The sequence below is a fragment of the Arctopsyche grandis genome, chromosome 13 (genome assembly GCF_051622035.1).
Source record: "Arctopsyche grandis isolate Sample6627 chromosome 13, ASM5162203v2, whole genome shotgun sequence".
Classification (NCBI taxonomy): Eukaryota; Metazoa; Arthropoda; class Insecta; order Trichoptera; family Hydropsychidae; genus Arctopsyche; species Arctopsyche grandis.
The window spans coordinates 5,280,501-5,308,412 of NC_135367.1; the positions used below are offsets into that span (position 1 = coordinate 5,280,501).

Below are 27,912 nucleotides of genomic sequence, written 5' to 3' on the forward strand. Positions count from 1 at the left end.
CACTGGGCGATCGTCGACTGGGCGATGGCGACTGGGCGATGGCGACTGGGCGACCTGGGCGCGTGGGCGACCGCCGACTCGGCCCGCTGGTGAAGTGGTCGCCAAGCTTACGTAAACTCTGCGTTTTGCAAGGAACGACCGCGACCGTCTCCGTTATAGGAATTTCCGATGCACTGACAAATATTCTACCTACATACATATGCTTTATACCGCTTTATTTTTCGTTTCAGTTTTACCAATTTTTCGTAACAACACGAATCATACTGTTACGTACGCCGTGGATTGAGCGAATTGTACTTAGACCAACGGATATCTGTTATCGGTTAACTAAATGCATGCACTTACTTCCAAAGATTATATCTGGACTCTAAGTGCATTTAGGCTAAACAATGACCGTTATTAGTTAGTTCTCAGAATCGGTACGGGAAGACCCAATGTCTTGGAAATACATATCCGAATACGTGACTATACAACAGGTAAACAGATTAGGCGTCCTGAGAGATCTACCCTTTATAAGGCGGTACGTAGGCGATATAATTCATTCTGGATTGAACACTAGCAATACGTGTAACTCCTTAATCATCAATAAATGCTGTGAAACGACTATTGGCCTTTTACTTGGATCCTCCACCCACCCCGTACGCAAAAACTGGTCGTCAGAAGTGGGATCCAAGATGGGCCGTGGAACAAAGTCACCAGCGAAGGAAGAGAAGCTACAGCGAAGCCATCCTCGGGAGCTGTAGGAGAGAGTTCGAGCCATGGAGACACGAAACAAAAAAATGCAGTTTTCACTGCAACACACAGAATCGGTCATCACATATTCGGTTGTTGAATTGCAGTTATCACTGCAACTCGACTTTGACATTATCGGCGGCGGCCGCCAAGAAGTCATCGGGATGACGGAAGGAGGTTACGAAACGGAAGGTTTCGTACAAGTGCTGCCGGGAGAGGACAACTTGGGGCGCTGTCAAGGGCAACATCGAGGAGCAGCATCCGGCAATTGCAGAGTCATCCAAAGGGCGACCGAGACGAGGGCAGTTCGCCAATTCGCCGCAAGTAGCAATAATTAGCGACTGTAGGTGACGACGATCCACGGGAAAGCATCGTCGTCAGAAGAGGAGTGGAGATCAGGAATGGGGAGGAGCAAGAATTCATCGGGATGACGGAGGGAGGTTGCGAAACGGGAGGTTTCGTGCAGGTGCTGCCGGGAGAGGACAACTTGAGGCGTTGTCAAGGGCAGCATCGGAGAGCGGCATCCGGCAGTTGCAGAGTGGTCCAGGGGGGGACCGGAACGAGGGCGGTTCGCCAATTCACCGCGGGTGGCAGGAATTAGCGGCTGTAGGTGGCGTCGATCCACGGGAGGGCGTCGTCGTCAGAAGAGGAGCGGAGATCGACTACAACTGAGAGATGTCGATTACAAGCCACTATTCCCTTCAACTGTTTGTTGAGGGCAGATGTCAACGAACTGAAAAAAAAAATCTAATTGGAAACTAGTCGAGTCTAATTGGAAGAGTCGGAAAGTAAACGGATTGAAATGGAATTCAATCGGAACCATGCAACAGCAGAGAGGCACATCTATCAGATTGGATAAATGTTGGTTGGTCAGTCGGTGGAGTCAATCAAGTCACTTTTGGGAGGATAGAGGCACCGCTTCAGAGGGAATGGCAACGGAAGCACGTTCTGGGTGGAACGTTGGTCTGCAGCAGGATGCTGGGCCAAATGACAGGAAGACGGGGCCACCGCAACAAATTTGGACGTTGGGGAAACGAGCGACTTGGATCAACCTTGGCATTTGAAACCGAAGAAACGCCAGATCACGACTTCAACGAGAGAGAGCGGAACAATTGATATACGTCAACATCGAAAAAAAATCTAGTTGGAAACTAGTGGAAACACGAGTACCTGAAAAAATACATGGACAGTTGCAGCAGTGTTTAGATCATCTCGCAGATGTAACGGGAAAATACATCAGAAAGAAATGGATTTCAGTTGGGTCAATGGAACGGAAAAGAAGCACATTCAACAGAGTGGCAGACTGTTGGGTGCACATTTACCAAGGTCAATGGAACGGAAAAGAAACACAACCAGCAGAGTGGCAGACTGAGGTGTGCACATTTTCCAGGGTCAAGGGAACGGAAAAGAAGCACCACCAACAGAGTGGCAGACTGCGGGGTGCACATTTTCCAGGGTCAACCGTCATTTTTGTGAGGATGGTGGCGATTCTTGTGGGACATGGCTTTGGAGCACGTTCTGGGTTAAACGTTGGTCTGCAGCAGGATGCTGGGCCACATGACATAGGAACACTGGGCCACCGTAGCAAATTTGGACGATGGTGACACGAGAGACATGGACCAAGTCACTTTTGTGAGGATGGGAGCGATTCTTGTGGGACATGGCTTTGGAGCACGTTCTGGGTTGAACGTTGGTCTGCAGCAGGATGCTGGGCCACATGACAGGAATACGGGGCTGCCATAGCAAATTTGGACTTTGGTGATACGAGCAACATGGACCAAACACGTGAGAAATTTTGGACCGAAGAGCTAACAAATAATGATTTCCAAATGTAGAACATCGGATGACTAATTTTAGGCGAGTAGAAATGTAACTGTAACTGTTTCCATTGTAAAGGTGACGTAAAGTGAAGTGTAACGAAAGTTTAATGTAATTGTTTCCATTGTAAAGGTGTCGTAAAGTGAAGTGTAATGAAAGTTTAATGCAATTGTTTCCATTGTAAAGGTGACGTAAAGTGAAGTGTAATGAAAGTTTAATGTAATTGTTTCCATTGTAAAGGTGACGTAAATCGTAGTGTAACGAAGTTTTAAATGTTTTTGTTTACATTGTAAAGGTGTCGTAAATTGAAGTTTAACGAAGGTTTAATGTAATTGTTTCAATTGTAAAGGTAACGGTAGTAGAATTTAAATGTCATTGTTTCCATTGTATGTAGCTGTAAAGATAACGGCTGTAATTGTAAATGTAACTGTGACTGATATCGGAGATAAATGTAACTACTGTAGATTTATCAGTTATGATTTGTTGGTCAATCGGGACGATTTGACCTAAGAGGGAGGCAATGTTACGTACGCCGTGGATTGAGCGAATTGTACTTAGACCAACGGATATCTGTTATCGGTTAACTAAATGCATGCACTTACTTCCAAAGATTATATCTGGACTCTAAGTGCATTTAGGCTAAACAATGACCGTTATTAGTTAGTTCTCAGAATCGGTACGGGAAGACCCAATGTCTTGGAAATACATATCCGAATACGTGACTATACAACAGGTAAACAGATTAGGCGTCCTGAGAGATCTACCCTTTATAAGGCGGTACGTAGGCGATATAATTCATTCTGGATTGAACACTAGCAATACGTGTAACTCCTTAATCATCAATAAATGCTGTGAAACGACCGTTGGCCTTTTCTTGGATCCTCCACCCACCCCTACGCAACAATACTATTAATTTTTTTCGCTATATTATATTACATTTGTAGTGTAGCACATGTGTGCTACACTACAATACATGTGTAGCACCTTTTCACAAAAAATAATTGTAAGATGACAAATCATATGTACCTACATATTCTCCAAAATAATATAAAAGAAAAATGATCGATTGAATCTTTCGCGCAGTGCTTTTAGTTTGTTTTCAAATGGACACACTTTTTTTTCTTTTAAATGTTATATTTCAGTTTTATCAATTGGATAAATTCACTCTCTATTCTCAATTTTCTCAACACTGTATTAGTTATACATAATTACAAAATATTTTCTAGTAGCGATTCTCAAAGTTTTCAAGATTATATTTTTTTTCAATGATGAAATACGTTTACGAAAAAAAAGCGCATACTTAAATTCGTTCGCGGAGCTCGAATAATTTTTTTCGGCTTTTCCCATAATTAAATTATTACATCGTTTACGATTCGCAGAGGCAATTCTCGAAAAAAATAGCTTTTTAAAGCAATTTTAAACATCTCCCGTTCTATGGTTATTGTTGAAAATTACATTGAGCCACAAAAAATCACGTTTTTTAGTTACCAGAGCGGAGACTAACCAATCTTTACTAACTTTGACCCACTGAATTCGAATATGCTATTGATTTTTGCTGGTTGGTGATCGTTTACGAGATATGAGCGTTTAAAAAAATGCGCGATTTTTACAGTTTTTTGGCTTTTGCGGTCTTTAACTCAAAACCTAGTATTGCTGTGCTCAAAGTGAGTATTGGAATCAATAGTCAGATGTTTTTCCTATTGATTGTGATATTGCACTGCTTTAAAATACTTATAATTAATTGTCTAGCGAATTTTAAAAGTCAAAAATATATTTTTTTTACGTACGGATTTTTTCTCCGTGCTATTTTGCATTTATTTGGCAATTTTTTTATTTCAACTCGTTTATAAGGATTGGTTTTCTATTTCAATATTTTTTATTTTTATCTAAACGTACTAACTCGAGCGGTAATTGCAATTTAAATGCTTTCGTTTTTGTTGCTCAGTGTTATTATAGTCACATTAAAATCTATATGATAGTTTATAGTAATTAAGGCTCATTTCGTTTATCAATAATTTAAAAAGGTATATTTTTACTAATTAATATCTTTCGCTTTTGTAAATTCGAAACATACATACATATGTATAACGAATTATGTTTACATCTATAACTGTCATCCAGCGCTCATCTGTTCATCTAATGTATAATTTCTTTAATAATATTTTATACGTATAAAATATTACAAAAACCTTACAAGAAATTACATATTTTCAAATATTTGGACCGAATGAACGAACTCATTCAAAACGTTTTTTTTTTACTATGAGTGGCAGTTTTATTGCCTAAAGAGAAATAATACCGCGCCTCGTAGGCTAGGCTACAGATGCTCTGCAAGTCGTTTTGATAAAAGAGTTCTCAAAACGACTTTTGACAACTGTTTCTCGAACTACTTTTTTTCTTGATTGTTTTACATGACATGTTATACATACATATGTAAGGTTTTTCAACGGGTTTTTGCGGTATCACAAATTCATGGCCCTCAAATTTGGTTTAAAATAATGCAATGACGTAAATGATTTTATACCCTTTATCCTTTTATTAAATTCAAATTATTCTGAAATGGTTTTCATCGTTTTTTCAAAATCTCTCCGATAAAATAAACGTTTTTTTATTCCAAAAAAAATGGCAAAGTTTCAAAGCGATCGGAAAAGTTTTAGGAGGTTTGTCCAAAACTAAGATAAACCTTGTAATTTTCAAATGTTATAATTAGCATGGAAATAATTTTTTCAATGTATGTATGTGTGTGTTGTACGAATGTACATACATATGTACATATGTACATATGTTATTTTGAAAATTTTCAATTTAATATTTATTTTCATTATTCATCAATGAAAAGTAAATCAAAAAACTTTATTAATACTATGATTTGATGAATATACAAAATTTTACACGTTTTGGATTTTCGTAAGATTATAAATAAGTACCAATCACACGGTTGATCCCATATTTTTTAAGATCATCGAAAGCCGATGCAATTCGCGCTATTATATAAGTATGAAAAGGGTGAAATAGGCTTGCAAAAACTGTACGAAAAAAATTTGTACGAATATCAACACAAATTAAAAATCATGCGTTTCAAATTCACCATGCACATTTTATTTATATTTACTTTATCTATGTACTATTACACGACAATTGGTGCAAGTCCAAAATGTTCAACGACAAAATGTACCCGAAAATTAGTGCACTGACAAAATGTACCCGCGACAAAATGTAAACGGAAAAAATGTTCAAGCGACAAAATGTTCAAAAATGTTCAAAATGTTCAACCGTATCCAATATTTTCTTATTTAAATTGAAAAAAAAAACTTTCTGAGCGTATGAACTGCAGATTACATTGCATAAGTTTATATGGCAGGGCTTCTCAACCGTCTCCAAAATTTACTTTATTTCAAATGAATAAATTACTTTTTATCGTACACATCGCGGGCGATATTAAATTAGTATAAATGACAGGGGTTCTCAACCGTATCCAATCTTTACGTATTTAAATTGAAAAAAAAAACTTTCTGAGCGTATGAACTGCAGATTATATTGCATTAGTTTATATGGCAGGGCTTCTCAACCGTCTCCAAAATTTTCTTTATTTCAAATGAATAATTTACTTTTTATCGTACACATCGCGGGCGTTATTAAATTAGTGTAAATGACAGGGGTTCTCAACCGTATCCAATATTTACGTATTTAAATTGAAAAAAAAAAACTTTCCGAGCGTATGAACTGCAGATTAAATTGCTACCCGAGGTTCACGTCTGACATTCACTATGATTTTCCCAATATAATTAACCTCAAAATAAATGAGGAAATCATCGACCTTTTGTTGGATTTCTCGCTCTTGTTCCAATAGCCATGGGTTGAGAATTTGGAGGAGTTCCTCCCAGCTTTCGACTACATTTTATGGAGGAACAAATGCTAAAGCCAACACCATTTTAAATTTAATTGCATTTTCCTGATTATCGTAAAATTCAGATAATCCCAATTCCTGGATTTTTCTATAGATACTTTGGGACAGATGGAAAAAGCAACCCGTTACTTGCGCATTTGGTCATTGGCTTTGAACGGCATTGATGGCTGCCCTCTCGAAATCCATCATTACCCTATTAGGTTCCCAATCTTGAATATACATTTTTAATTGACTAAAGAGTCTATTATATGTGGTTCCACTTTTATCTGGAAGCAGACAAAATATTAAGGGAACCGCCTTCCCCGGCTTTTGGTCAGTGCCCTCCAGTCGCGTGCCATGTATAGAATATAGCTGCGTGAATAGTGGTGGAGCAGTTTTGAATGTACCGTCCATTAGTATGCTCTGGCAACTTTTTAAAAATTATAAATTCTTTCTCGTTGTGAACATTAAAATTCTTTCTTCAGAACCAGAGCCTGAATCCCAAAATAAAAATTGCTCCGGTGTAGTTGTGCTACCTGTTATTTGATACTCTGTAGGTACATCTATGTCGCTCCTTGTTATTGGCAGAGGTAGTGGTACTTGTGTTTTATTCCTCTGCCTTTGTACAACTGCAAAAATGCAACTAAACTCTTTGTACAAATACAAAATTCATTAACCAACCCTAACTACATAAAAAATGTTAAGATTCCTAGAAAAAGATTTGGTCGAAGCATATGCGTTTCAATACTTCGAAGACAATAGGTTATTTTAAGCTGAAAAATAAAATTCGATTTACAATCATTTCATTTTAACCATGCATTTTTTTTCTCAACGTGTGAATTTGATTAGCAAAAAGTTGAATTTGATTTACAAAAGAGTGAATACGTAATAAATAATAAATGTAATTATTTAAAAATTCATCATTATCAGTATATAATAAAAAAGAAGACAGTAGACATTTCCATGTTTTAATATTCATATAAATTATTGATATATTAATTGTCTATTAACATATGCACAGTCCATCCTAAAATGCCGATGTAACACCAAACCGGACTACGGAATGACTTTAAAAACAAAATTAATTATGGTTGAAAATTATAATACATTGCTTGAAAGATAGTCTTCTTGATAAATATTGTGGTTCTAGCTTATTTGCCATAATTTTAAAGCCTATAAAATAATTTTTCGTAAACTGGTCAAGTACGGTTTGCATATTGCAAGATAAGGTTTTTACTATATTCATTGAAGCTCAGGTATTATCAGTGGTGCTGTTAGTGCTAAATTAAAAAGAACCAGGTCGGTGTTTAATTTTTACGACCCCCCCCCCCCTCGCTTTTTTCCTTACTAAAAATAAGTTGTATCCTAATATTGGTAGTTCAAATATTTATTAAAAAAATCAAATAATAATAAATATTCTCACTTGTTGAAATTATGATGTATTCTCTTATATTTTATAAAAACTTCCATAATGCATCCTCTTCAACATCTTTGATTTTGCAAAACCCGTGTTCGTGTGTCAACAGCAACATTTCCTTTTAGCAATTCTAAATCCATGTACATATGTATGTCAAAAAACTATCAAATTTTAACATGTGAATTTAGAGATCACTATTCATTTAAGCTGAGTTCCCTCATTTTATGTATCCTCAAGTGTGTATGGTCAATAGTTCAAAGAATGTTTTCTTTCGAAGTTTTGGGTGGTTTTAGATAAAAAAGCCAATAAATTTCACTAAACGTCTTTTAAGTTTTGAATGTGCTCAGATTACTATTCGAGTGTTAGAACGAGATTCTGCTCACAATATTTGGAATACAAAATTTTATGTGAAATTTTAGTCAAAATATTTTTTAATTGTACTCGAAAAACAATGTTTATATCAATCAAAGTGCCAGGGTGGCGATTTGATTTAAAAGTTATATTATTAAAATTTCTAGTCATAACAATAAAACAATAACAACAAAATATTTCTTAACAATAACAATAAAACTTGACTCTTTGTTGTTTTCGAGAAAGTTACAACCAACAGCCGCAATATTTCCGGGTAAGTTTATGAAATAAATACTCATTTGAAACGACATATGCCGTTCATAAATAAACAGACAAAGCTGTTTTTTGCGTAAAGGGCTGTAGTGCACACAATATTGACTGTGACTAATTACTACTTTTTATGTACGTACGTATCTTAGGGTTGCCATAATTGTCGGACCACCGAAGGGGACTTCCCCCCCCAAAAAAAAAAAAACACTCATAGCTTTCATAGCTTTATACACTCGAAATTCATAGCTTTGTTATAAAAAATTGTGCAATCTTTTAAAACGATGCATCTGTACCAAATCTAAAATCAAACAATATAGATTAATAGGCGATTCAATTTAATAAAACCAAATAGAACCTTACCTTAACATTTTAATTCATACGTTCTTCTCTCGCCTTTACTCTTCTTTGAATTGGGCGACTTCATGTTTTCGTTTTTTGGAGCAGCTCTTTTTCCCCTTTTATATAATTAATATATAGTTCAATGCACGACATTTTATAATACATACACTTTTTTATAACACGCTTTTCACTGTGTCAATATAATGCGAATTGCGCTCATCTGTCAGTGAGCTTTATGTAATTAATGAGAACACACGTTCAACATAGGCATTTTGCGGTGGGATGGTGAACAAGTATTGTTAACTTGATAACCTTATTAGAACTTTATAATACCAGAGAAATTATAAATTTATTACATAGATATATGTATATTTTTCTATAATAAATGTGATCGAGCTTATCAACTGTGAATAGCTAAAAATTATTATTCTAATGCTACAAACCGAAGTTGAAGAGGACATTGAAGAGATTTCGAACCCACCATTTGCCTATTGTCCTAGGGTTTTACGCAAAGAAAAAAATGCATTCAATAGCCTCTAACATGAGGGTAGTAAAATTTTATAACCCATTTGTCTTTTTACATATTTTCGTCCATTTGTGTAGACAATTCATCTGTCAATCATAGAACTAATTTCAAAATATATTATTGTTTTGCCATCTCTATTCAACGCGCGTGATTTTTTTTACATTTACATTTTAATTGCATTTTACATCGATCGTGTGTATTTAACATGTCAAAATTAAATTTTGTATTCAACCCTTACGCATAATAGTTAGTTAATGATGCAATATTAATGTGAAACATAAAGGAGGTATGTAAAAATAATTTTAGCTGGGGACTAAGGAACCCGTTGCCCAAAAAAAAAAGGTTGACTATTGTAAATTTCTAATGTCTGCCTTTTTTACATACCTCCTTTTTTCTCCAATACAATGTCCGATTCATACATTTGTTTTTTGTTAAACACTAAGTAAAATCTCTCCATCATAAATCCTAATAGTCGTAATTCGAGACTTCATTGTAAAATAATACATTAAATTTATCTAAATTAATATTTGATATTCTTGCCTTATAATTGTATAATGAAATATTAAGTTTAAAAAAAACTTTCATTTTACATATATGTAGCTTGCGAATGTACACTAGAAGACTTATTTGCAGAAGAAATAAAATAATTGCATTTTTAAACAAAATTTTGGAAAAAAATTATGTGAATTTGATTTAGAGACGCCGTAAAGGTCACATTCAATGTTAAAACTCGAAGTACACGTGACCGCTGGCTGGAAACTGTTTTATCAAAATAAAACGTGGCGATCAACGTTTATTTATTTATATATTATCTTAGCTATCAAGCTAATTTTAAAAATACTTCTTAATTACTTAACTCTAAAATTTATAATTATCTTATATGTACTGTCCCTCACAGAGGTCTTCGCACCTCTGTGAGGGTGTTAAACTAATTCAATGACATACGCTTAAAAACTAAATTATTCATTTGAAATAAAGAAAATTTTGGAGACGGTTGAGAAGCCCTGCCATATAAACTAATCTAATGTAATCTGCAGTGCATACGCTTAGAAAGTTTTTTTTTCAATTTAAATACGTAAATATTGGATACGGTTGAGCACCCCTGTCATTTATACTAATTTAATAACGCCCGCGATGTGTACGATAAAAAGTAAATTATTCATTTGAAATAAAGTAAATTTTGGAGACGGTTGAGAAGCCCTGTTATACAAACTGATGCAATGTAATCTGCAGTTCATACGCTCGGAAAGTTTTTTTTTTCAATTTAAATACGTAAATATTGGATACGTTTGAGAACCCCTGTCATTTATACTAATTTAATAACGCCCGCGATGTGTACGATAAAAAGTAAATTATTCATTTGAAATAAAGTAAATTTTGGAGACGGTTGATAAGCCCTGCCATATAAACTATTGCAATGTAATCTGCAGTTCATACGCTTAGAAAGTTTTTTTTTTCAATTTAAATAAAAAAATATTGGATACGGTTGAAAACCCCTGACATTTATACTAATTCAATGACATCTTAAAATGATATTCAATGAGTCACAATGACATTCGCTTAAAATGTAATTGTTCAATTTAAATAAGAATATGTTGGTACGGTTGAGAACACCTTTAATTTATAATAATTTAATAACATCCGCGATCTACACGATAAAAAGTACCATATACATCGATAAATATAATACAATAAAAAGTTACTTTTGCCATTAAAATAGGATAATTTAGGATTTTTGAACATTTTGTCGCTTGAACATTTTTTCCGTTTACATTTTGTCGCGGGTACATTTTGTCAGTGCACTAATTTTCGGGTACATTTTGTCGTTGAACATTTTGGACTTGCACCAATTGTCGCGTCCCCGCAGTGCCCGCCAGTCTCGTCGTCCAGTTGTCGCAGTGGCGAGTAACACTGGTCGACCGATCGTCCTGGGCGCCCAATTGTCCGTGTCCCACTTTTTAAGTAGCAAATATTTTTCTTTTGTTTATTATCATATTTTTCTGCCTTTGCTTTTGTTTTATTCTTATGCAAACCATTGTAGGGTATTAGATTCTTCCTTTGTGTCACAATAGTAAAAAACTGTAAATAATTAAATAGATAATAATAGAAATAATGTATAGATGAGGGGATGAAAATCATGAAGAAACAAAGACGATAGTTTTTAACTTGTTATTTATTAATGTTTACATACCTTTCGTCTAAAACTAAAATACAGTTCCATCATTATTTTTAAATTTATACAATATACAAAATGTAAAATTAATAAAATAATATTTCAAAATTTAGTTTTTACCTAAGCATCTATTATAAAACATCGGATCATGGAGATCGAAATAGAATACACTTAAAGGTTTTAATAGGATTATCACAGGAGGTGTTCTCCTGTAAGTAACACAGCGATGAAGTACAAATTGGAAGGAACAAGTTAAATATAATTATTGTACAAAAAATGAGGTTTATTTCATTGTCGACAAAACGCCGAAATTTGATGTTACTTTTTTTCATCGTTACAAAAAATCAAGATGAAAACTTCACAACACTGTAAGGCACTATGAAATCGTCAATGTAAAAATTGAGACTCAATTAGATAAATACCAAATAATCTGGCAATCAACAATGCGAACAAATGGCAGACACGTATGACTAAAACGTTTTCTTAAAGCAATTTATTGCGTGCCAACTAACTGCTACAAAGAGTATTCGAAGAAAAGAAAAAAAAACACAATTTTAAAAAGTCGCGTATACTCGATGTCTCACAATTTTACAGCGGTCAAATTATTAAGTAATAAATCTATTAAAATAATTCTTGGCATGTCATTGGCATTTAAAAAATATATATCATCAATATATAATCATCTTTCAAACACCGCTATTCATCAACAACAAAAAAAAAATCAAAGAATAATAAGAGAAGGAAAAATCTTATAAAATAAATTCTAGGAAGCTTCATTGCTTGTTGCTTCTCGAGTAAATACAGATGAAGAAGCTCTCCACATCACAATAATTAAAATGGCCACATACTTGTTAGCGTCATATAAAAAATGAACTGACACATTCGTTAAGCATAATATCTATTTTTGGCAATATTATTTGAAACACTAAAATAAGCTATAAATCATAAATATGAGAAATGCACGAAAAAAAATTACACAAAACATTTAATTCGTATATATGTATAAATATACTATATACATATATATAGGATGTCTCAAAAATAGGGTTTGCTATAAATGTTCAGAAGAAGGAATGTAAAAGAAAAAATATCCAATAGCTGTACTCGTAGCCAACAACATACAATAACAAAAAATATATGTATATTATATAAATACTATAGACTAAAATGGGTAGACTTAAAGTAGCACCAGTCTACTATAATAAGGATCATCTGTTGTAATAAGTTGGAACACTGGCAACCTATTTTAAACACTAATCAGTTAGAAATGAAGCTGCAAACGGCAGACCCTGCTAGTTATGTAGTAAGTTAGCCTCCTCGTTTATCTGAAGGCATTTTAATACACATGAGCTTATTTACACGTCGTTAATCAAATCCGGAGCGTAAACGTTACTACTACATCAGGTATATATATATTGTATATATCGTCTTTACAATACAAACAAGAACAGAAGTGATAAATTTTACATTTTGTCTTTTTTTTTATAATTTGTTTCTTTTTAAGATATGTAAGAGTATTTTCTTAATAAATATAAAAAGAATTATAAAACAAAAATATGTATGATAAGCCACACCTACAGTATCTTGAGCGAATTCTTCAATTTTCTATGTGTTATGAATGTCTCGGATCCATGTTTTAATAGTTTATTCTGAAAATATGAATTATCTTAAAATGCAAAAGTGATTCATTCGATAAATTACGACAAACAGATTATAATATCATTTTATTAAGCGACTGTGCAGTTTAAAATTTTATTTATTGTACATATTTTGATATAAATATGAATTTAAATTTCATACTGCAAATATTAATGTTCTACGATCCGAACACAGTGTTGATTTTTATATAATATATATGCATTTGAATTTTTACTTACATATGTACACATTTGGTTATACTATTAAATATGTGTGTAACCAAAACAAAATTAAAATACTCGAATCGATCAGTTCTAAATATCAAAGCTGCACTATATAATATATAATAAGCTCAAATTTATAATTATATTAATAATAAGAATAATACAATTTTACAAATGTGTTAAGATAATTATTGAAGGAATAAAAATCACTTTCAGGAATAAAATCCATTACCAAAGTATTCCCAACGTAAAGAAAATGATGTCCAAATTACACATGTTTATGTATGTATGTCATTAGTTTCAAATTTATAGCGAATTTCATACAATTAATCATATAAAAATATTTATTATTACACTAAACGCTACATTTTAAAAAGTATTAAGTATATATGATTGTTAAAAAAATATATATTAAAATGCATATTAAGTTTCACACCAAAAACTATGAACAGAGCGAGTTGTAATTTTTCAACCGGAAATTAGTTACGCCAACACCACCAGTGATATAAATATCGGTTGTGGCTATTTGCAGGTACTATATCTACAAATTATTGGCTATTTGCAGGAACAATATATATGCGAATTATTGGCATATATATTGGCATGTAGCAGTAAACACGCTGACAGTGACAGTTCACGCGCATGCGCAGAAAGCTTTGCGCCTGTCGCAGATATAGTACCTGCAAATAGCCAATAATTTGCAGATATAGTACCTGCAAATAGCCAATAATTCGCAAATATAGTACCTGCAAATAGCCACAACCATAAATATCAGCAACACAGAGTCAAATAAATCGTATGAATATGCAACATATGCTTACATTACATTCATATTTCCACCATCACCTTTGGCAACAAAAGAATTATAAGAAAAATAATAAACATTCGTCTTTCGAAAGAAAGTCCAAACAAAAGTTATTTATTCTCAATTAAACTAGATATAAAATATTTCCATAAGCACAGCCAAACCAAAACAAAAACAATTTAAGCGACACAGAATAGTAATAAAATGTAGAAAAATGTAAAATAAGAAATTTATCTATACAGTCACATAATGTATGTATAATTCGATTTTCTAATTGCTTTAGTCCCCATTATGTATTATATATATTGTATATTGACTACTTGAGCAAACAGGAGGAGCTACTTGCCAAATCCAAAGTTAAATATCCTATTATTGAATAAAAGTGAGCTCGTTTTAAAAATTTGTAAAATGACATTCATTCGTACCAAAGTTCTTATTTCACTAAATATGACAGAATAGTATTATGTATATTTAATAATAGCCTCACTAGTAAATATATATATAATTATTTAAATAGACTAGACAATGAAAATATATCGATGTATACGATCAATCAATAGAAAATCATAAGGGATTAGGATGAATATGAGTATGTATATGAGATTCAATAAAAAGTAAATCTAATGGAAAGAAAATCAATTCTTCACTAACAACTATGTAAATATGTCGTATGTTAAAACAAAATACATGGAATATAATACAACAAAAGAAATATTCGAATATTCAGTGATATTTGAAACAAATTTCAATACAAAGTTAAGAAAATTGTCATATGCAAAATATTTCCATACCCCACTAGGTACAACAAATACAATATATATATATATTAAAAGATATTGATTATAAATAGAAGAAAAAAACTACTTTCGTTACTTCGGACTGACACGATGGTGTTTCCAGGGTCATTTGTTAACAAGAGAGGCATTTGCAGGTAGAGTGGCTGCCCGCTGAGTTATGTTCATATAAGCTTTCAGGGAAGATCTCGTGGATTCTCTGTTAGATTGCATTTTAGTTGATCATTAAATATCATTTTAAATAAATAAAAAATATATATACAACTAACTTATATCAACATTAGATAACATGAAACACTCGAAAAATGATTACATGAATCCACTTGATATTTCCGACACCTTTGTTGATAATTTTATAACCACAAAAAAAAATTAGCTTGAACAAATTCATTGGTTTGGCGATTTTTATTTATTTTCAATCGTTTTTACAAATTAAACAAGTGCAATTAAAAAAAAATACTTTGTATCTTAAAAAAAATGTTTGTGCATTAAAAATTTGCATTATTTTCGGTGCATTAACAATCTCGTATTGTGCATCGAATAAAATATTTTGGCATTATAAAGTGACCATAAAAAATATGAAACGATCAATCGAAAAAATAGATTTTAGCATTTGAATACATACAAAAAGTGGCAACGTTGCACTCTTCCGCTATTGACAAGTGTCAATTTTTTTTTTTACTTTTGTTTTACGTATTACTTATGAATATGAATGATGTCAGGTCGTAGAGTCGAAGCCAAGGTCGTAGGTCGCAAACCGAAGAGTAAAAAAGAAAGAATCCAGTAGAGATAAGCGTTGGTCGTTGTCGGTTCGTATTTTGGTCATTGTAATACACATTCAAGTAGCAAACATCCACTTTTTAAGTAGTAAATATTTTTTTCAATGATCAAACGTTTCTAACGCAATCTGTTTCCGTCATTTAGAACATGCACACAATTTTTTTTGTATTGTACAAAAACTTTTTTTAATGAACAAATATTTTTTTAAATGAACATTTATTTTATAAAATGGACGTTTAAATTGTTCCCATTAAAAATAAGCACATAATTTCAACGGAATACAACCGGGCATACAAACAATACTCAAATAGCTATTTTGTAACATAAACATACACACAATACAATAGCATGCATAATAACAGGAAAAATGCAATAACCGATCGAAAAATAAATATGGAAGTGTGCATTGAAAAAATATCTAAAAATAAATATGAGTGCTTATTTGTTATTACAAGTTTTCTGTGAGACTAAAATCAATTCTACATTCCGAACATGATACATATGTAAGACAGAAAATTGAAAAAAAACACAGCTAAAAGAGATAGTGGATATGTATAAAGATAAAATTTGTTAGTTTGAATACAGAAGTGATTCATAGTAAGCCGCAAGCAGTGTTAAAATTTTTTATTTAGTTATTTTATATCGTGCTGTGTTTGAAGACAGATAATTAATAAAAAGCAAACAGGCAGATTAAAAAAAAATTCAATACCTCGGTGAGACTTTAGCGTTGTCGTGCGACGCTTGAGCTTTGTACCCGAACTTTTGCACCTTCCTCGAAAGCCTGATAACCCAATTCCTCTGCTCGTCGGGCGTATCGGCTAATATGAGCAGCTCTCGTGCGAAGGTCGGATCGTAGTTCAACTTGCACGGAGCTATCGACTCTTCTCCGCGCCTATCCAAATGCTCGGCATGCACTTTAATATGGCACCCTGTAAAAAAGTTCACAATAACCGTTGACTAATTGAGTTTTCACACTTCACACTCAATCGTACGGTGCAATTACTTACTTTTACATTCTAAAGCGGGTGGCGGTCTGAACATGTTCCACAAAGGTTTGGTACACACTTCGCAGGTCGTCGGCATGTGGTACGTGATCTGAAGGAAATCGTGGCCCTTGCGAGATATAGTGCCGGGTTTTTCGTCGGCATCGGATATTAAATTATCGTTGCCCTGTGCATTGGCTTCGCCGGTTTCCCCAGGACGACGCGCTTCTCCTTCGCCGCCGTACAACAGCTGAAATATCCTCGGGATATCTTTAGCGTCGGCGCGTATGACGTCGCCTTGCGTCACAGATCGAACATGGAATACTTTACTGTTGAAAAAGACGATAAAAAATCAGCATCGGATAGTATAAAAATAATATACATTAAACATAGCAAAACATGAACTTACTTCAAGTCTAATATTAATGCAGGATCAGTATTCTGTTTGTCACTTTCAGAATTGTAAAAAATTATTTTCCTAGAACTAACTACGACATATTGCTTTTTCCAACCGTGGCGGCGTATATTTTGTTTAAATGGAACGTTAAGCCACCCTTCCAAGGTCGATTCCTGTCCGCCGTCTTCTGCATCAGCGTCGGCCGACGATTGCGACACTGTTTCACTGCATAAAGCGACTATTTTCTCTTTCAGCTGTTCTATCTCGGCATCTTTACCATCAATCTACGAAAGAAAAATAACGAATCATAAATTAAAAATAGCATTAAATAAAACAAACATCGAAACGATGATGGAATTGAATAAACACCTCCATTTGAAGTCTCAATTTTCCTTGAGATTCCTCCGAAAGTGACTGCTGTAATTCTTGCAATTCTCTATGTTGTTTGGCAACCATTTGATCGTACTTTTCTTTTTCTCTTGTAAGTTCTTGTTGTAATTTTCTATAATCCTTATCTTTTCGAGCTGAAACTTTACTTGTTTTTGTTTTGCCAGTATTATTCATGTCTTTTCTGCAAAAAATAAATAAATTAATATATATATATATATATATATTTTTTTTTTATTCATATACATATATTTACAGGATATAATGTTTATTTCAAAGTTGGATATGTATTCCTTATCAGATAAGAGTAGCTCTTGTGCCTGATAAGTTAAGCTAAGATAAGATAAGGGGACACGGACAATTGGGCGCCCAGGACGATCGGTCGACCAGTGTTACTCGCCAATGCGACAACTGGACGACGAAACTGGCGGGCACTGCGTCAATTGGGCCCTGCGTCAATTGGGCGCCCATCGCACTGGGCGATCGTCGACTGGGCGACGGCGACTGGGCGACCCGGGCGCCTGGGCGACTGCCGACTCGGCCTGCTGGTGAAGTGGTCGCCAAGCTTACGTAAACTTTGCGTTTTGCAAGGAACGACCGCGACCGTCTCCGTTATAGGAATTTCCGATGCACTGACAAATATTCTACCTACATACATATGCTTTATACCGCTTTATTTTTCGTTTCAGTTTTACCAATTTTTCGTAACAACACGAATCATACTATTAATTTTTTTCGCTATATTATATTACATTTGCTGGAATTTTATATTAAACGTACTTTTATAAATACATGTGTAGCACCTTTTCACAAAAAATAATTGTAAGATGACATTTTATTTATATTTACTTTATCTATGTATGTATGTAGTATAGATTAAGTTTTGTATAATTTGTGTTCGCATTCCGTTACGGATCCCTTCGACAAAAAAAAAGGTAGCTACCTGAATCAGAGCTTCATTCTCGCTCGTTTTTCGGAACAATAGACTGACCATTTCATCGGGATTCATCGGGACTTGCTAATGAGCGTACGTGCCCTCTCGTTTATAATCAATCAATCCAGTGTTTCTTAACCATTAATTACAAATTCTATTTTATTTATCGAATATTAGCTTTATCACAATATCACCATGTTTAAGTGTGCGCGTTGTAATTCTGAAGGCTTAGACGGTGTTCTATGTAGTGGCTGTAAATTGAAATTTGATTTTCCTTGTTCTGGTATTACCAAAGCGGGATATAATAAACTCGGAGGGGATCGTCAGCTCCAGTGGAAATGTGCTTCATGCAAGACGGGCTTTATTCCAGCCCCTCCCGGAAGCGTCCCAGCGTCGAGCTCCCCAACCCCAGTATCGATGGATCTTCTGTTGGCTGAAATACAAGGCATCAAGATGGACTTAGCCCCTCTCAGATCAATGTCGGATGACATCAAATCCCTGAAATCTGATGTTTCTGATTTGAAGAACTCTTTGGAGATGGCCCATTCCTTAATAAATGATTTTACACAGAAGATACATAAACCAGAGTCTAGGTTAGATACTCTAGAAAAGACAAACCTTGAGACAGCAACTATCCATAACAAGATTGATCACCTTGAACAGCAATTAAATGAGAAGGAACAATGGTCAAGAAGAAATAATATTGAAATCAAAGGGGTACCACTCTTTAAAAGTGAAAATCTGATTGACACCATTGTTAATCTGAGCAAGAAAATTAATTATCCCATAACCCCTAATCAAATTAACTTTGTTGCGCGGGTTCCTTCCCGTATTAATAATAATTCTAAACCGATTGTCGCCTCTTTTCATAACTATCATCTTAAAGAAGAATTTATGCTAGCAGCACGGCGTTTAAAGTCACTTTCATCTAAGGATCTCGGTTATTCCGATGACAAAAGGATTTTTGTAAATGACCACCTGACCGTTTCGAACAAAATGCTACTTACAAAGGTGAAGGCCCTGGCTAAGGAAAAACATTTTTTATATGTTTGGGTGAAACACTCAAAAATCTTAGTACGGAAGAACAACACCTCACCGATCACAGCTATATACTCGGAACGAGATCTAATAAATATCCAGTGAAACAATCATCTAAAATTTTACATTTAGTCAAATCAATTTTTCAAAGGTTGATAACCATTTGCAAATCAATTAGTTATTGTAGTATTGTTGCCATTCTGACGGTTATGACGATGGTTGGTTTTGGTCGATGTGAGCGGGTATACTATCAAGTGTCAGAATTGACTGCAAATAAAAAATGACGGATTTCATATATAATGAACTAGATAAAAAAAATATGATTGTAGAAAAAATATATAACAGCTACAAAGATTACTGTATCCAACAAAACGACATCAACTGCAGTCCTTTAATTCTACATATGAACATTAGAAGCATAGAACGGAACATAGATGAATTTTTAACAACAATTAATAACAATCTTAAGAAGCCGGCATGCATAGTATTCAAATAGTGAAGTGACGTACTATATACCGGGATATACTTATGTATCAACTACTAACCGTATAAATAAAAACAGTGGGATTGCTATGTTCATATTAAATAATTGTGACATATTATGCGAGGAAGAAATTCATATAAATGGAACAAACTGCCTACATATACAAATTAAGTATTATAACAAAAAAATTGATATTATCCCTATATATAGAACGCAATCATCTACTGTCTGTTTGTTTATAGAAGAACTAAGACAAATATTATTAAAATTTAAAAACGCAAATGCAATAATTTTAGGTGACATAAATTTAAATATATCGCACGATTACACATCGATGAACAAAGATAACTACCTAAACATGATGGCGGAATTAAATTTTGTACCATGTATTTACTCTTACACTAGAAACATAAATGGGCAACGTCCATCGTGCATCGATCATATTTTCACAAATATAAAAGATATAAATAATATAAACTCGGGAATTATAAAAACTTCAATTACCGACCATTACATGATTATGCTACATTATATTTCAATGACACCTCAGACGATAAATCAACATTACAAACAAACTGCTAATACTAATAATGAAATATCTGTTATTAATAATGTATCTTTGATAAATAAATTGTCATCTGAACTTTGGTTAGATATTCTCCAAAATGATAACGTTAACGAGTGCTGTGAAATATTTGAAAATAGATTAACAAAGTATATTAATGACTCGAAAAAAATTATTCAAATAAGAAACTCAGCAAAATTTCGTAAAATCAAACCGTGGATAACACATGGACTAGTGGTATCTATAAGACATAAAGAAAGGCTTTACAAAGAAACAAAAAAAAAACCACTAGATATAAAATTAATTAATCATTTTAGAAGATACAAAAATAAATTAGTTTCTCTCATAAAAAATACTAAAGAAAAATATTATAAAAACAAACTTGATAATTCTGAAAACGACAGTAAGAAAGTTTGGATAATAATCAATGAAATTCTGGAAAATAAACAGAAAACTAAAAGTAATACCATAAAAAATATAATACAAAACAAAAATATAATAAACTGTACTGAGGAACCCAAAAAAGGAGCAAACGCTTTTAACGATTTCTTTGCAAATGTTGGAAAGAATCTAGCTGATAAAATTACTGTAAAAAATAAAAAATTATATTGAAAAAACTGCGAACATAGAAACTAAACTAGATCTCTTCGAACCAACCAATCCGTCTGAAATAGTACAAATTATATCAAATATGCGAGGTGGCTCTGCTTCGGGTTTTGATGGTCTCTCCGTAAAAACACTAAAAATAATTAAAAATTACGTTTCTACACCAATCTCTCATATTATAAACAATAGCTTTAAAACGGGAATTTTCCCGAACACATATAAAAAAACCATAATTATTCCAGTATATAAATCTGGTAACCCAGAGGATATTTCTAATTATAGACCTATTTCACTCTTATCAAATATATCGAAAATTTTTGAAAAAATTGCTAAAAAAAGACTAACTCTGTTTATAAAAAATAACTCGATCATAAATGAAAATCAATTCGGATTCACAGAGGGAAAAAGTACCCAACATGCCATTGCAAAAATTTCATGTATTATCCAGAGTACCTTAGACAAATCAAATAAATGTATAGGAATTTTCATTGACTTAAAAAAAGCATTTGACAGCATTTCCCATAAAAAACTTGTATTAAAATTAAAAGAAAATGGCATTGACCTCATAGCCCTTAAATGGATAGAAAGCTATTTAACAGACAGACCTCAAATTGTAAAATTAAATCAAACATATAGTACACCACTTACAAGTATATTTGGCATTCCTCAAGGCACGGTCCTCGGACCATTACTTTTTCTAATATATGTAAATGACATTTTCCAACAGAAAATAAAGGGTGATTTAATCTCTTATGCAGATGATACTGTATTATTAGTAAAAGGCCAAACTTGGGAAATAGTTAACAAACTTGCAAATGAAGATATTAATACTTTGAAATCATGGTTTGATAATAACCTACTTACACTTAATGCAAAAAAAACAACATATATATTATTCTCATTACAAAAAATACCTATAGAAAAAGTTAATATTACAATCCATGATGAAAAATGTGACTATGTAAACTGTAAACTACATGATCCTGTTTGTACTGTAATCAACTCTTCTTCTGAAATTAAATATCTCGGTGTTATCATTGATCAAAACATGAAATGGACAAGCCATATTACAGAGCTAGTAAAGAGAATAAGGAAATGTATATATATATTTGTTAGGTTAAGAAATATTTTAAATGTGAAAATAATAAAAAATGTGTATTATGCCCTTGTCCACTCTCTGCTTATCTATGGAATTATAAGTTGGGGAGGATCCTACAAAAGCAATCTAAATTCAGTAAAAGTTTCGCAAAAAATTATTATAAAAGTAATACTTAAAAAAAACTCTACTTTCTCGACAAAATCGCTTTTTAAACTATTTCCAGTACCAAATATCGATGACATATTTAAGCAAGCTTCCATTATAAAAATGTGTAAAGAAAAAAATAACAAAGAATATCAAGAATTTTATAAACTAATGAGAAATGGAAACCAATTTATCACACCAAATTTTAAAACAACACAAATGCAAAACCATTATATTTTCCAAGCCATAAATAACTATAATAATCTCCCTTCTGAATTGCGCTGTATTGTTAACCAAACAGAACAAGTAAAACAAATTAAATACTTTTTCAAAAAAAACTTGCACTGAAAAATTTTAATGTAATTTTTATATAAAAAATATTATAATAGATTTTAAGAATTTATAATAGAATCGTAGCTCCCTTATCAGGCACAAGAGCTACTCTTATATATAAATATCTCCTACAATAGAAAGTTATAAAAAACTCTTGAAGGCTAGACAATAATTTAAACACGTTTTGTATATATATGTAGTATTTTTCTTTGATATTCAATGATGAAATTCAAATAAAAGAAACATCGCATGATTTTTAATTTGTGTCGATATTCGTACAAATTTACGTAAAAAATATTCGTACAAATTTGATGTTCAAAAATAAAAATAAAAATACTTATATAATAGCGCGAATTGCATCGGCTTTCGATGATCTTATAAAATATGGGATCAACCGTGTGATTGGTGCTTATTTTTAATCTTACGAAAATCCAAAACGTGTAAAATTTGTAACTCTCAACATTAAATCAATTCTAGAATCGCCAGTATTTAGTATATTCATCAAATCATAGTATTAATAAAGTTTTTTGATTTACTTTTCATTGATGAATAATGAAAATAAATATTAAATTGAAAATTTTCAAAATAAGATATGTACATATGTATGTATGTACATGCATTCATACAACACATACATACATTGAAAAAATTATTTCCATGCTAATTATAACATTTGAAAATTACAAGGTTTATCTTAGTTTTGGACAAACCTCCTAAAACTTTTCCGATCGCTTTGAAACTTTGCCATTTTTTTTGGAATAAAAAACGTTTATTTTATCGGAGAGGTTTTGAAAAAACGATGAAAATCATTTCAGAATAATTTGAATTTAATAAAAGGATAAAGGGTATAAAATCATTTACGTCATTGCATTATTTTAAACCAAATTTGAGGGCCATGAATTTATGATACCGCAAAAACCCGTTGAAAAACCTTACATATGTATGTATGTATAACATGTCATGTAAAACAATCAAGAAAAAAAGTAGTTCGAGAAACAGTTGTCAAAAGTCGTTTTGAGAACTCTTTTATCAAAACGACTTGCAGAGCATCTGTAGCCTAGCCTACGAGGCGCGGTATTATTTCTCTTTAGGCAATAAAACTGCCACTCATAGTAAAAAAAAAACGTTTTGAATGAGTTCGTTCATTCGGTCCAAATATTTGAAAATATATAATTTCTTGTAAGGTCTTTGTAATATTTTATACGTATAAAATATTATTAAAGAAATTATACATTAGATGAACAGATGAGCGCTGGATGACAGTTATAGATGTAAACATAATTCGTTATACATATTTATAAATGTTTTTTTTTTATCTATTTATTTTATTTTATTTTACGGTCAAGAAAAAATTGACCATTTTACATGTGGGAAATAGAGAAAGAAAAAGAAAAAAAAAATTAAAATGAAATATAAAAGAAAAATACACATACATTCATATACTACAAAATAAATTACATTATATTAAAAAAATATTTAAATAAAATAGATTTCATGTTATATTTACTAACAATGAATAAATCGACCATGGACAATTCGTTTCCAACTCTGTGCAGTCTCAACATAGCTGAGTTCAATGAGTAATTAGTGGTAAACCTGGGCATATCAAAAAGATGGTTACATCTAATTGATCTACCCGGCACATGGAAGCACACTAAACTCACCAAGTCAGAGCATTTAATAGTGCCATTAAGAAGACCACACAGAACTGAAATATCGTTAATTTTCCTTCTGTCATATAATTTTAGCAAATTAAGTTTCCTATAAATAATAATGTTACTGACATAATGATTATGACTTTTAAAAAATTTAAATTTGATGAATCTAATGAACTTTATTTGCACTGACTCTATTATGTTAATTTGTTTCATTAAATAAGGAGACCAAATGGTAGAATTGTACTCTAATTGGTTTCTAACCAGAGTGGTGTATAAAATTTTAATCGTATTTACATTTTTGAAGTGAGTACTATTTCTTATTAAGAAACCAAGTGTTTTGATGGCATTTTTTGTGATAAAATTTATATGAGAATTAAAAGTTAATTTGTCGTCAAAAATAACTCCTAGATCTTTAATTAGCGATGATGATGGTAATGATTCATTATTTATATGATAATTATAAATAATTTTGTTATTTGACCTACTGAACCTGACAACAGAACACTTCTTAATGTTTAAATATAATTTATTAAAAGAACACCAATCGTTTAATGAGTTTAAATTAGTTTGTAAAGTAGCACAATCGTTAGTGTCTTTTATACATTTAAATATTTTTAAATCGTCTGCAAATAAGAGCACTTTAACATCATTAAATATATTTATAATATCATTTATAAAAATATTGAATAGGACTGGTCCCATGTGAGATCCTTGGGGAACGCCACTAGTTGGATTAAAGGAGTAAGATTTAGAATGGCCGATTTGAACTAATAATGATCTATTGGACAAATAGCTCCGAAACCAGTTTAGTAATACACCGCTGATTCCGATACTGTTTAGTTTATATAATAAAATCTCAATATCAACTTTGTCAAATGCTTTACTGAAATCAGTGTAAATTGAGTCAACTTGCAATTTAACAGATAAGGCACTAGAAATAAAATTTTCATATAATAATAAATTGGATAAGGTAGATCTACCAGAAGTAAAACCATGTTGTTGTGGAATAATAATGTTATTAATGAAAGGAATAAATTCGTCTAATACTAAACTTTCAAAAAGTTTTGGAATAGTTGATAGTTGACAGATGGCTCTATAGTTCATTACATTATGTTTATCCCCATTTTTATGGAGAGGCATTAAATAGCCAGACTTCCAAGAATTGGGAAATATACCAGTGGAAATAGATTGATTAAAGAGATTAAAAAGAGGATAAGTTAATACATTGGCACAATTCTTGATAAAAATTGGGGGTATGTTGTCAGGACCCGCAGATTTAGATATATCTAAGGCATTTATTTTGTTAATCAATTTTTGAATAGATATATTTATAGAATGTAAAGGTGAAATCAGGACATTATTATTTACAATGCTATAATTAGAATTATTGTTGTTGTTTTTGACATAGATCGATTTGAAAAAATCAGCAAAAAGATTGACTGAATCATTAGTATTGTCAACAAATTTACCGTTAAGTTGAATGTTTTCTGGTATATATGTTTTATTGTTGTTTAATTCTTTAGTAAATGACCAAAAATATTTGGAATTTGAATCAATGAATGATTCTGTTTTTTTAATATAAAGTTTAAAACATTTGGATATATGTAGTTTACACAAAGCTCTTAGTTTTTTGAATTCAATATATATGTGTGTCGAGTTATAAATTTTGAATAATTTGTGCACACTTTTTTTTTTATGTATTAGGTTTTTTAATTCGGGACTAAACCATCTTGGAAAAAAATGCAACTTATTTTTATATTGAGGAACATGGTTGTATATACAAGAGATTAATAATTCATTCAGCATAATGACTTTTGATTCAAAGTTAATGTTATCGTTTAAGAACGACCAATTAGTGACATTTAATTGGTTCATGATTTCGTTATAATCGGCTCTGTGAAAATCAAAAATATTTTGCTGAATTAAAGGTAGATTAGTAGATTTATTTAAAGTAATAATAATATCAAGGGGTGGATGATGGCCATCCACTGGAGATAGAACATCATGAGATTTCATAACGTTAGTGTTTTTGAAATTGGAAAAAACTAAATCTAAGACACGATCATTCAAGTTGGAAATAGTATTAAATTGTTTAAGACCTAAATTTAAAGATAAATTTATAATTTCTTGATGAATTGGAGAATTTTCATTCATTTCAAGGTTTTGCCAGTCCAAATTTGGTAGATTAAAATCACCAGTTATTAAGAATTTTGAATCAGGATATTTTAATCTGATTGTTTCAATATTATTTATAAAATTATTATATACACTAATGTCAGAGGATGGAGGGATGTAAACACAACCGAATATGCACTTTACATTGAAAATTTTGGTTGATATAAATATTTGTTCGATGGAATTGTTTGTGTTGATGATGACAGATGATGAATGAACTTTTTTAACACTTTGTGATCGGGTCACGAGAATTCTCGTGTTTGAGTACCCAACGCTTGATGGCGGTTCACGAGAATTCTCGTGTTCACGTAGTCTGCTCTTGGACTGCGGATTACGAGAAAACTCGTGTTCTTAAAATATTTTTAATCAACGACATCTCTATAACTGGATACATACTTCATATACAAATGATAAAATCGGAACCTGTGTTATATATTTTGTCTCGTGGAACCATTTAAACTCGTAACATGTGTTTGAAATTTGTCACACCCATTTTTTTCAATCTTTCGCTTGTTTCTTCCTATTTCACCCTAGATGTAGGTTTCCGTAAGACGCTGACCTTTTCGGTTCTTTTGGTCGCTTTCGTGAATTTGAATTTGAATTAATCCGTAAAAATGGCTTCTCGTGCTGATGATCAGGATCAAATATTTGCCGATAATAATGCACCAACACCAGCACCAACGAAGCGTGCAACGACAAAGGACCATCCCCTAGGATTATCTATGGATTTACGAAGTCATAAATTACGACCCATAATGACAAGCGGCACAAAAAAATATCCATGTGTACTGCACAAAAGAACAGCAGTGAAACCCGATACTTTTGCGAGTTCTGTAACGTTCCACTTCATAAAGGTACCTGCTTTGATAGATGTCATACACGCGTAAACTATTAATTACCATTTGTAAATATTGTATAAAACTATTATTTATGTTATAAGCCATTTTTTAATTAAAACTTTAAAACTATAAAACAATGTGTATTTATAAGTGAAAGTAAAATTTTTTTGTGTTGTGGTGTTCATAAATAGAATCTGCAGATACTCGCAAGTACAAATCAAAAATTTTATTGAAATACAATGAGGACTTCGAGAGTTATACGAATTTTAGCGAGTATTGAGAGTAAACCGCAATATCGCGAAAACACGCCCGCTTTCGCCTTTCAGGCGGCCGCGCGACCTACCCGCATACAAAGTGTTAATAAGAATTGCCACGCCACCGCCTCGAGTCTTCTTACTGGTGTTTATGTTTCTATCATATCTATACATATTGTATGTATGAAAGTTTAGTTCGGAGTCATTTATAAGGTTGTTTAGCCACGTTTCTGTTAATAATATGATGTCATATGCGGAAGCAG

General features: G+C 32.3%; 1 protein-coding gene and 1 long non-coding RNA gene across 5 annotated transcripts in view; both read right to left on the minus strand.

Annotated features, from left to right (window-relative positions):
* Window positions 1-590: 590 nt before the first annotated feature.
* The window catches only part of LOC143921372 (uncharacterized), a 28,292-nt gene continuing 970 nt past the window's right edge, over window positions 591-27,912 (minus strand). Inside the window, exon 2 of the long non-coding RNA XR_013261425.1 lies at window positions 591-3,362. This is a non-coding gene — a long non-coding RNA (uncharacterized LOC143921372). The remainder of the gene's footprint in view (window positions 3,363-27,912) is intronic.
* Rok (Rho associated coiled-coil containing protein kinase) overlaps window positions 10,600-27,912 on the minus strand; it is a 34,147-nt gene continuing 16,834 nt past the window's right edge. The window contains exons 8-13 of one of the 4 annotated variants that reach the window (XM_077444626.1): window positions 17,503-17,704; window positions 17,146-17,417; window positions 16,761-17,065; window positions 16,463-16,682; window positions 15,053-15,172; window positions 11,503-13,161 (exon numbers count right to left, since the gene is read on the minus strand). In XM_077444626.1, the coding sequence (XP_077300752.1) occupies window positions 15,082-15,172; window positions 16,463-16,682; window positions 16,761-17,065; window positions 17,146-17,417; window positions 17,503-17,704 (1,090 nt within the window). In that variant the 3' untranslated portion in view covers window positions 11,503-13,161; window positions 15,053-15,081. Of the gene's footprint in view, window positions 11,419-11,502; window positions 13,162-15,043; window positions 15,173-16,462; window positions 16,683-16,760; window positions 17,066-17,145; window positions 17,418-17,502; window positions 17,705-27,912 lie in introns of those variants that run through there. The other 3 variants (XM_077444625.1, XM_077444627.1, XM_077444628.1) reach the window with 3 other exon arrangements.